At 55.6% G+C, this 11,436-nt stretch overlaps 1 protein-coding gene across 8 annotated transcripts in view; it reads right to left on the bottom strand.

Annotated features, from left to right (window-relative positions):
- Nucleotides 1-4,548: 4,548 nt before the first annotated feature.
- Nucleotides 4,549-11,436, bottom strand: part of A4GALT (alpha 1,4-galactosyltransferase (P blood group)) — a 29,713-nt gene continuing 22,825 nt past the window's right edge. The window contains exons 2-3 of one of the 8 annotated variants that reach the window (XM_033233727.1): nt 7,983-8,123; nt 4,549-6,413 (exon numbers count right to left, since the gene is read on the bottom strand). In XM_033233727.1, the coding sequence (XP_033089618.1) occupies nt 5,306-6,367 (1,062 nt within the window). In that variant the 5' untranslated portion in view covers nt 6,368-6,413; nt 7,983-8,123 and the 3' untranslated portion in view covers nt 4,549-5,305. Of the gene's footprint in view, nt 6,414-6,957; nt 7,457-7,480; nt 8,124-11,436 lie in introns of those variants that run through there. The other 7 variants (XM_033233728.1, XM_033233729.1, XM_033233730.1 and 4 more) reach the window with 7 other exon arrangements.

Here is an 11,436-nt window from a genome sequence, read left to right as displayed (position 1 = left end):
CCGGCCAGGTGAGGACCCCAGCCTCTGCCCATCATGGTGCTGTGCTCTTGCACCTCTGGGCTGGGAGCAACTGGCCTAAGTCCCGAAGATCCTCTGACCCTCCCTCCTGGACTCCGACCCCTGGCCAGAGTTGTATGTCTCCTCTTTTGCAAAGAGATGGGTGGTGCCCACTCCCAGCATGGTTGTAATGATCAAATGAGCCAGCCCAGCCCAGCCCCTGGCACACAGCACGTTCTCTACGACACAGAGTGGTGTTATTATCACACCTCCATTTTCCACGTGGAGAAACAGAGGCTCAGCAAGTAGGTGGCGGTGCTGGGATTTGAACCCAGACCTTCACTGTTCTGTGCTCAGGGTAGGAAGGAGGCTGGCTGGGGAGCCGGGAAGGGGTCCAGTGCCTGCCTCGAGTGGCAGCTACCATTCTTCACCTCCCTGTGCCAACAGCCGCAGACCAGAGTCTAATGTCCCCTTCCGAGCCCCCACAGCTACCGGAGGAGTCTGGCTCCTGCCCCCTGCCTTGGAGGATTCCAGAGAGACTTTGCACTTCGCTCTGCCCCTGCCTAGCAGAGCTGGCTATCGCCTGAGGCCCTGGTTCCTCAGGCTGCCCCCGCCTCAGGAGCAGGAGCCAGAACAGTTGTTGGGCATCTGAGTTCTGGGAAAGAAGGAGGGAGGGGCGCTCGCTCTGGCGGAAACCTGCCCTGGGGAAATGTAATCAGATCCTCAGAGCAGCGGTTTGTTCCCGGTTTGTTTCTAGTGGGTGTGTTCACAGACGTTTTTGGCCAGGACTGAGAAAGATGTGGACCCATCCTTTACTGGGGGCGGGGCACTGCATGGCCTGGGGCGGGCATCCTGTCGGTTATTTAGGAATCTTCCCAGCCGGCCAGGCACAGGCAAGCAGGGAGTCGTTTCCCTAGCAGCTCTAGGGGAAGGAAAATAATTTCCCCCTGGCTGGCATATCAATATTCAACTTCTTGTTTAAATATTAAATTGTAATGTCCTCCATCTGAGCGCCTAACAGAACTCGGGGATGAGTGAGCCCTGTGTTCCTGGAAGTCTGGTTTCATGGTTCACTTGTTCCTAAATCTCTGCTTGTTCTGACTCGGATCAACCCAGTGCAAGGCGTGCTTGGAATTCCGCTGTGAGGCTGGGGGTCAGGGTGGGACCAGGCTTCAGGCCCTGACCACAGGCCCTGGACTCAGGTGTGATCTGTGCTGCGGTGGGGGGCGTGGGGTCGGGGGGAGAAGCATCCCCTTCCAGGGGGGTGCAGCAGCAGCAGCAGGAAACCAGGGGGAGGTGAGACGTGAGCTCAGAGGGAGACACTCCTCCCAGCTGTAGTCACCGCCAAAAATCAGAAGCCGGCTCCGGCCCCACCAACTTCCAAGGAGAGAAACGAGAACAGGCCAGGTGCAGTGGCTCATGCCTATAATGCCAGCACTGTGAGAGGCCAAGGTAGGCAGATCACCTGAGGTCAGGAGTTCGAGACCGGCCTGGCCAACACGGTGAAATCCCATCTCTACAAAAATATAAAAATTAGATCAGGTGCAGTGGCTCATGCCTGTAATTCCAGAACTTTGGGAGGCCAAGGCGGGCAGATCACCTGAGGTCGGGAGTTTGAGATCAGCCTGACTGACCAACAGGGAGAAACCCTGTCTCTACTAAAAATACAAAATTAGCTAGGTGTAGTGACGCACACCTGTAATTCCAGCTACTTCGGAGGCTGGGGCAGGAGAATCGCTCGAACCCGGGAGGCAGAGGTTGCGGTGAGCCGAGATCACGCCATTGCACTCCAGCCTGGACAACAAGAGTCAAACTCCACCTCAAAAAAAAAAAAAAAAAAAAAAGATTGTTTCTGTCTCGCATTACAATCCCAAGGTGAGGGCTCCAAGGCCACTGGGGCCACTCTGCCACCCCCAAAATGTGCCCTGCAAAACCTTTGCTCCAGTTGCTGCCACACTTCAGCCAGTGGGAAGCGGGGAAGAGTGCCCAAAGCAGATGTCTTTAAGATCATACATGAGTTGCAGGCATCACTCCTGCTCACATCCCATTGGCCTGGACTTAGTCACATGGCCATAGCCAGCTGCCAAGGGGAGGTGATATGTCTGCCTAGAACTCAGTGTGTTCTGTTACTAAGGACCACAGGAAGAAAAGACCCTTGAGGACAGTAGATAGCATCTAACACACGAGACAAGGAGTTAGGATAGGGTGCCTCCAGGGCTGGTTAACTCAGCAGCTCCTTGAGGTCTTCACGTCTTCAAGGATGCAAGGTAGTGACTTTTGATCTCAGACTTGTCCCCTCATGGCCCCAAAATGGCTGCCATTGCTTGGAGCATTACACCCTTATGCCAAACGCAGAAAAGAAATGTTGCTTTCGGCCGGGCGCGGTGGCTCAAGCCTGTAATCCCAGCACTTTGGGAGGCCGAGACGGGCGGATCACGAGGTCAGGAGATCGATACCATCCTGGCTAATACGGTGAAACCCCGTCTCTACTTAAAAATACAAAAAACTAGCCGGGCGACGAGGCGGGCGCCTGTAGTCCCAGCTACTCGGGAGGCTGAGGCAGGAGAATGGCGTAAACCCGGGAGGCGGAGCTTGCAGTGAGCTGAGATCCGGCCACTGCACTCCAGCCTGGGTGGCAGAGCAAGACTCCGTCTCAAAACAAAACAAAACAAAACAAAACAAAAAACAAAAAAAAAAAAAAAAGAAATGTTGCTTTCTTGCCTATGAAAATTTTCTCAGAGCCCCCTTTTCCAGCTGACTTGCCCTCTCATTGGCCAGAATAGCATTACATGCCCATTTCCACTCCAATTACTAGGAAGGAACTGGAATGACTATGACTGGCTTAGACCAAAGGAAATTCACCCCCAGGCCTAGAAAGGGCCCACTTCCTCTACAGGCCTAAGTTACCTGAGGGTCGAAGAAAATTGGGGTTTCCTTAGCAAGAAAGAAGGGGAAGGAGAATGGCCATGGATAAGGAGTCAACAGCATCCTCCCTGGGAACTGGCACTTCCTACCACCTCTCTGCCTAAGCAGACATTTATGCACATAATTTCCTTTTTTTTTTTTTTTTTGAGATGAAATCTCGGTCTGTCACCCGGGCTGTAGTGCAGTGGTGCAATTTCAACTCACTGCAACCTCCGCCTCCCGGGTTCAAGCAATTCTGCCTCTGTCTCCCGAGTAGCTGGGACTATAGGCGCCCCCCATCACGCCCGGCTAGTTTGTATATTTTTAGTAGAGATGGGGTTTCACCATATTGGTCAGACTGGTCTTGAACTCCTGACCCTATGATCTGCCCACCTTGGTCTCCCACAGTGCTGGGATTACAGGCATGAGCCACCACGTCAGGCCTTTTTTTTTTTTGAGACGGAGTCTTGCTCTTGTCACCCAGGCTGAAGCACAGCGGCACGATCTCAGCTCACTACAACCTCTGCTTCCCAGGTTCAAACGTTTCTCCTGCCTCAGCCTCCCAAGTAGCTGAGATTACAGGTGCCCACCACCATGCCTGGTTAATTTTTGTATTTTTAGTAGAGACAGGGTTTCACCATGTTGGCCAGGCTGGACTTGAACTCCTGACCTCATGCTGGCACCGAGTAGGCACTCACTGTATAATGGTCAAATGACTAAACAATGCTGGACTCTAAAAGGTCATCTCGTTTGTTCACATACATATATAGTTAGTATATGATTTGTATTATTTAAGTAAAACCTGCTCATTTGAAATGCTGCTGTGGCTGGAGAAATCACTGACTTTACAACCCTTTGTATTTATCAAAAACAAAACCTGGGCCAGGTGCAGTGGCTCACCCGAGGTCAGGAGTTCAAGAAAAAAAAAAAGGAAACAACACATAACCTGCTCTTGAATACCCCTAAAGAGCCAGGAAGCTCACCTCCTTCCCATGCTGCCCAAGACGGTCTGTGGGCAGAAGACGGAGGCCAATGAATGCCTCCCCCTTCAGCTGCCAAAAAGCAGCCCACTGGGCCCCAGTGCTCCTGGCAGCACCCCCAGTCCTGGTGGGGAGCTCTCCTCCAGCCTGGTGGGAACGCCTAGGCAGCTTCCACAATGCGAACCAGCTGGGGTCTCGCCATGTGGGGATCAGATATTCCTATGGCCCAGTCCTGGAGCCGCCCACACACAGTACTTCAGGACCCTCCCGGGATTTCAGCATCCAGGCGGAGGCCAGAGGAACCCCACAGGCCCTCACAGCTCCCTCAATGGACCCCTCCCTGGATGGGTGGCGGGCTCCTCAGTGTCCACATTTGGTCCCATTTATGTGAAACAGATCCAGGCTTGTCATGGAGGGGGTGTGCTGGTGGGACCCAACCTCGGGTGTTTGCGAGCCTTGAAAAAGGAAGAGGGAAACACAAGCTCCCCGCATTCCCCACTCCATCACCAGGGACCCCGGGGCTAGGAGCCAGGTCCCAGGCTCTTCTGTGCTGGGCAGGTTGTGAGACCTCGGGGAAGCCACCACCTGTCCACCCAGTGGCTTCCCCATCAGAAGAATGGAGCGGAGGAGGCTGTGAGCAGAATGCACTTCACCAATCACAAGGCCCGAGGTGACAGTGGGTCACTTTTATTCTATTGATTATTCTCCTGTATTTATAATGGGGAGGGGGTTTCTTTAAAATGTTTCTCCTGAGCCTAAAGAGCCTCCCCACCCAGCCCCCATCAGAGGGAAGGGGCAGAGCACACGCGCCCCGCTGGCATCTCTGGAGAGGAGGAAGGATGGGGTGGGCAGGAGGGGCTGCCCCTAAGGGGCTCCCCAGGCTGGCACTGCCAGGCCTCTGCCCACTCAGTCCCTGCTGGCCCCTCCGAAAGAGGAACCAAAACCAGAAAAGAGAAAAGCATCCTCCACACCCGGTCCTTAGGGCTGGGTCTCCCCCATCACTGCCGCTTTCCTAGCAACAGCCTCCTCTCCTCTCTGGGAACCTCGTCCTTCCTTCCCCATCCCCTTAGCACCGGCCTCTGCCCTCGTGGGCACCTCTGCCCCAACTGTCTGGCTTCCTGTGACATCCAGGGGTGCCCTGAGGTTCATCCTTCCTGTCTGTTGTCTAGAAGGCCTGGGGCGCTCACTGAGCTCACTCCGCAGGCTCTGGCACCACGTGTCAGCCCTGCCTCCAGACAGGACACTGTCCTGGGGATGTCCACAGCCTCCCACTGGACCTGCTCTCTCAGCTCCTCAACAGCCAGCCTAAGCCCAGTGGCAGCTTAGACCTCCCTCTCCTGGGCCCCCAATCTTGCCTCCCCAGGAAGCCTGGCCAAGTGCCCCCTCCATCAGAAGCGGGTTGGGAAGGTGGCCTCGCAGGCCTCTCACAAGTACATCTTCATGGCCTTGTGTGTTGTGGGGCAGTAGCGGGCATGGAGCTGGGCCAGCAGTGCCCTGGACGTGGCCTCGAACCGCGTGCCCTGGCTCTTCTTGTTCCACACGTGGACAGCATAGGTGGCATTGAGCAGCTGTGGCAGCTCCTTGGGGTTGATATCCTCAAAGTACTTCTTCCAGTCCTGCCAGGGGATGGGGTAGAAGGCCTGGGGGGGCAGGGTGGTGACGCCGCGGCAGGCGTGGCTCTCGGCCAGGCTGCGGATGGAGCACCACTTCTTGAAGACCCGCGTGAGCAGCTGCGGGCCCTGGTGACCCCAGATCCAGCCGTTGTAGTGGTCCACGAAGTCCCGCATGCACAGCGCCATGAACTCATGCCTGCGCTCGAAGGCCAGGAAGGCGCCGTTGAGGACGTAGCGGGACTGGGTGCCCAGCACGTTGGTCAGGTTCCTCAGGTTCTTGAGAACAATGAAGTCGGTGTCCAGGTAGATGCCGCCGAACTTCCACATGAGTGCGATCCTGGAGGCGTCGGAGAGCACTGGGAGCAGGTACGGTTCCCAGCGCCCCTGCACAGCCGCGTACCAGTCGGCCAGGGGTGTGTCCCGGAACAGCTCCTGCAGGTCCAGCGGGAGCATCTGGACATTCGGGAAGCAGCTCAGAAGTGAGATGCCCAGGTGCCGGGGCAGGGAGGCGTTGCCACCTGGAAGCCCTTTCATCAGGACCAGCACGTGGGATTCGGGGTGAGTTCTGGCGGCGGACTCCACAGAGCACATGAACAGGAAGTTGGGGTTGGTCCGGTCTGAAGTCTCCAGGAAGAAGATGTTGCCCGGAGCGGGGCCGTGGGAGGGTGGGGCGGGGGGTGCCAAGATGGGGCAGGGAATATCTGCTGGCAGGTTATAGAGCTGCCCTTGCTCCTTGGGCTCTCCCACAACATGCCAGTAGATCATGATGGAGACGAAAAACGTGAACTTGAAGCCGATGATGAACAGGGTGCAGACCCGCTGCCTTGGGGCACCCCGGAGCAGCCGCAGCAGGAGGTCAGGGGGTTTGGACATGGTCTCCCCAGATCAGACCAGGAGCTTCCAGCAGGAACCGGCTGGTCTGCAAGAGATGAGCACCCGCCATCAGGAAGGCGGTTGGCATTCCCGACCCACAGGGAAAACGCTTCCTGTGAACATCAGCCAGAGCCAAGGCTGGCTTCCAAGTCCATGGACTCCGGGCCCACAGGGGTCAAGGCTTGAACCCCAGCCTGCTGGCTGCTCACCTACGAAATGGGAGCACAGTGGGCCATAGACTGGGGTCTGAGCAGGGTCCCTTCCACTCCCTGTGACACACCTGTGAGTTCCCCCAAGGACCAGGCCAGTGCCACCCATGGTGTGTAACCATTACAGGCCCAGACCAGAGTCTGGTCTGCATAAGGACTGTGAGAAGTGATGGCTTCACCATGTGACACACAGGGCTCTGTTAGGATTGGCAGCCTGGGATTTGAGGCCCAGCTCATGCCCACCTCAGCTCCATGAACCACGCCTGGGGCTCATCCAAGGACAGGCCACTGAGGGGTCCTGAGGACGCTCAACATGAGGCCTGGGGCTCTGGCAGGCCCGGGCACTGGCTTGCTAAGGGCTGGCCCAGCAGGTGCACTCACAGGGCGCTCGTTCCAGGTACATAGAATGCCTACCGCATCAGACCCTGGGCTATGCTTTTCATAGACACAGGTGGGAAAGAAACTGGGAGGTTGTGCCTTAGGCCATGATGCTGACTGGTACTACTGCCTTAGACCTCTCTTTCCTGGTGATGTGCGCTTGGCCAGTGCAGGAACATGCCCAGGTACCTCACAGGTGGTTGGGGGAGCAGCAGGCTTGGACCATGCTCCTGGGGAAAAGACTGTGAACACCTGGGAGGCATGAGACTCCAACTCTGCCTGAACCGGCTGTGTTACCTGGGGCAAGTGACGGAGCTCTCTGAGCCTCAGTCTTCCCACCGGCAGGACAGGACGCTGGAATCCACTAAAGGGTAACATTCATTCGTTCATAATTCTATAAATACTGGCTGTCCATCCTGTCCATACCGGGTGACTTTCTCAGCATCTCACACATAGGAACATGTGTGGCCCCTTATAACCACCCCCACCCCACAGATGAGGAAACTGAGGCATAGAAGTACAGTACCTTGTGCAGAGTCCCACAGCCAGCAGTGACAGTGCAGGGATTAGGTCCCAGGCCACCTGGCCAGGGTCCCTGCTCTCACCACTGCACCGCCCTGCCTGGAAGAAGTGGCTAGCCAATGTACCTGGTGTGTTGGAGGAACTTGGTGCATGCTGACCTGAACTGTATCGATGTTAACAGCCAGCGGGATCACCATTAAATCAGTGACTTCTATGCTCCGTGACAAACTCACACCGCCACTGGCCTTCAGCAAGCCCAGGGGGCAGTTGTATCGTTTCTACTTTAGGTGCCAGGAAACCTGGGCACAAAGTCAAGGGACTGGGTGCAACCTGGTTGCTAAGGGGAACTGAGAGTCGGTCCCCTTCCAAGGATAGGCAGAAGGTGGGGTGGCAATCTCACACAGGCTGAGAGTGGTACTGGGAGCCTGGGGCTTGGTAACTTAGGCTGGGCCCTTCCCAGGGTAGAGAGCTGGGAACCTCAGTGATGTCACTGGCTGGTAACTGACCAGCCTGGGCAGCCCATTGCAGAGAGGTGGGGATCCTGGCAGTCTGCAGGCCTCTGGGAGACACACCCTGGCTCAACAGCCGACCTTCTTTGCCAACACGAACACGGCCCTTCCATACACTTGCAGCGGCTGCAAATCCATCTGCAAAAGATGGCAAGAAGAGAGTGAGACAGGTCGCTGGCTCTCAGAGGCCTCGTCCCCCTGGCCACACAGGCAGGTCAGGCCTGGGGCTCATGTGTTCACTGATACATTCACTCGCTCCACCTCTCAGGGGACACTCGGGGAACAGGGGCAGGCCCTGCACTGGTACCTGGGAGAAGGGGAGAATCAGACACAGCCTTTCCCTGAAGGAGTTCTCAGTCTGGTGGGGGCACCGTTTAGAAACAGACAAAGAGGCCAGGCGTGGTGGCTCATGCCTGTAATTCCAGCACTTTGGGAGGCTGAGGCGGGTGGATCACTTGAGATCAGGAGTTCAAGACCAGCCTGGCCAACGTGGGGCAACCTTGTCTCTTCTAAAAATACAAAAATTAGCCAGGTGTGGTGGTGCGCACCTGTAATCCCAGCTACTCAGGAGACTGAGGCAGGAAAATTGCTTGAAAACCAGGGCAGGGAGGTGGAGGTTGCAGTGAGCCAAGTTGTGCCACTGCACTCCAGTCTGGGTGACGGAGCCAGACTCTGTCTCCAAAAAAAAAAAAACAAAAGATTGGGCACGGTGGCTCATGCCTGTAATCCCAGCACTTTGGGAGGCCGGGGTGGGCAGATCACGAGGTCAGGAGATCCAGACCATCCTGGTGAACATGGTGAAACCATGAAAATACAAAAAAAAATTAGCCGGGCGTGGTGGCGGGCGCCTGTAGTCCCAGCTTCTAGGGAGGCTGAGGCAGGAGAATGGCGTTAACCCGGGAGGCGGCAGAGCTTGCAGTGAGCGGAGATCACACCACTGCACTCCAGCCTGGGTGACAAAGCGAGAATCTGTCTCAAAAAAAAAAAAAAAAAGGCCAGGCACGATGGCTCACACCTGTAATCCCAGCACTTTGGGAGGCCAAGGCGGGTGGATCACTTGAGATCGGGATTCGAGACCAGCCTGACCCACATGGAAAAGCCCTATCTCTACTAAAAATACAAAATTAGCCGGGCGTGGTGGTGCATGCCTGTAATCCCAGCTACTCAGGAGGCTGAGGTAGGAGAATTGCTTGAACCCAGCAGGCGGAGGTTGTGGTGCACCGAAATCGCACCACTGCACTCCAGCCTGGACAACAAGAGCAAAACCCCGTCTCAAAAAAAAAAAGAAAGAAAGAAAAGAAAAAAAAGAAAAGAAAAGAAAAAAGGAAACAAGACGGTGACTCCCTCAGGGAGGTGACACTTGGTTAAGCACCAAGGATGAGTGGGTCAGATGGAGGAGACAGCGGTGGCTCCAGACCTCTGCAAGCACCATGGGAACAAGCATCTAGTGTGCACCTGTATCTTCTCTCCCCAGCACCCAGCTAGGTTCCCAGCATGCAGCAGACACATGGGAAAACGGCTCACCCTGACCCACTCCCTCGACAGCCAGCAGGATGCTTTACAAGCACATCGGCCACGTCATTCTCAGCTTAGACCCTGAGTGATGTGAGGCCCTGACCCGCTGGGTGCCATGTGTCCCCCATACCCGTGACCTCATGTTCGGATTCTCTCCCCGCCACCTGTGCCCCAGCCACACCTGGCTGCCTGTTTCTCAGACCTTGCATGGCTGCCAGGGCCTTGGCACCTGCTGTCCTTCTGCTTGGAAGGTTCTTCTCTTAGGTGCCCACTCAAAAGTCCCCTTCTCTTGGGTGCTGACGAGTTGATGGGTGCAGCACACCAACATGGCACAAGTATACATATGTAACAAATCTGGGCCGGGCGCGGTGGCTCAAGCCTGTAATCCCAGCACTTTGGGAGGCCGAGACGGGCGGATCACGAGGTCAGGAGATCGAGACCATCCTGGCTAATACGGTGAAACCCCGTCTCTACTAAAAATACAAAACTAGCCGGGCGAGGTGGCGGGCGCCTGTAGTCCCAGCTACTCGGGAGGCTGAGGCAGGAGATGGCGGAAACTCGGGAGGCGGAGCTTGCAGTGAGCTGAGATCCGGCCACTGCACTCCAGTCCGGGCGACAGAGCGAGACTCCGCCTCAAAAAAAAAAAAAAAAAAAAAAAAAAAAAAAAAAAAAAAAAAAAATCTGCATGTTATGCACATGTACCCTAGAACTTAAAGTATAATAATAAATAAATAAATAAATAAATAAAAAAGTCCCCTTCTCATCGAGTCCTCCCTGGGCCCCCTGAATTTCCAACTGCCTCCATCACCTCAGAGCCCCCTTGTTACTTTCCTCATCCTTGCACTTATTCTAACACACGGTACATCCTACTTATTTGCTTTGGTTGTCTGTCTAGAACGTAACACCATGAGGATAGGTATGTTTTGTGTTTTGTTCAGCTCTAGAATAGTAGAACAGTGCCCAGCTCTTAGTACGCAGTCAATAAATAGTGACTCCACGAGTTAACCAATGAGTGAATTAATGAATGATCAGCAAATGAATGGATCAATTAACGAGTGAGTGACCAGTAAGAGCAGACCAATGACTGTGTAGACTGCTGTGTGACCAAGTGGGCCAGTGAGAAAAGTAGGGGGCAGAGGCCGGGTGAGCTCCCTGGGATGCGGGTAGCAAGGACAGGGCTGTGGTGTAACTAAGACACGGTGCCCCCTGCCCCTGTCCTTCTTCTGAAGGGAGAGGGGCTATTTTGGTCCTGAGTACTTTTAACCCCATGCGAACCACGCAAACAGGTGAACTGTTGGAGGGCCAGTAGCAGCAGCAGGAGCCCCTGCCTGCTTGGGGGCCCTGAGTGCTGGCATGATCTGACTCCATCGTGTGGGCGGGGTCCAGGCCCACTTGGAGGGGCAGGATGTCGTTGGACCACAGTTGGGGGTGCCAGACTCGGGCCACGCCATATTTGGTGTCAGAGCCCAAGACCCAGGAATAGAAACTGTGTATGGGGCCAAGTTGGCCGCAGACCAATACCCGGGTGACCTCAGGCCCAAAGCATGCTCCTGGCCCCCGAGACGGGCCTCACAGTTGCAGCCTATGTCCTGGGCCTTGTCAGCTGGGCCTGGCACACTCCTGCTGCCTGCCCCTGCCTCCAGGCTCACCACTTCCCACCCTGTCACCAGGCAGCTATTCCCAGTTAGCCTGTTACTGTGGCCACTCCCCTGCTCTAAGCCCTTCCATGGTTCCCACCGCCAAGATCCCCCATGACTCAGGCAGGAAGTGAGGAGTGAGGAGAGGTGCAGGGCATGGCCGGGTGCGGTGGCTCACGCCTGTAATCCCAGCACTTTGGGAGGCTGAGGTGGGTGGATCACGAGGTCAAGAGATTAAGACCATCCTGGCCAACATGGTGAAACCCCATCTCTACCAAAAATACAAAAATTAGCTGCTG

Source organism: Trachypithecus francoisi, unplaced genomic scaffold (assembly GCF_009764315.1).
Source record: "Trachypithecus francoisi isolate TF-2019V2 unplaced genomic scaffold, Tfra_2.0 Lachesis_group14, whole genome shotgun sequence".
NCBI classification, from domain to species: Eukaryota; Metazoa; Chordata; class Mammalia; order Primates; family Cercopithecidae; genus Trachypithecus; species Trachypithecus francoisi.
This window is presented reverse-complemented; position numbering and strand designations above follow the sequence as displayed.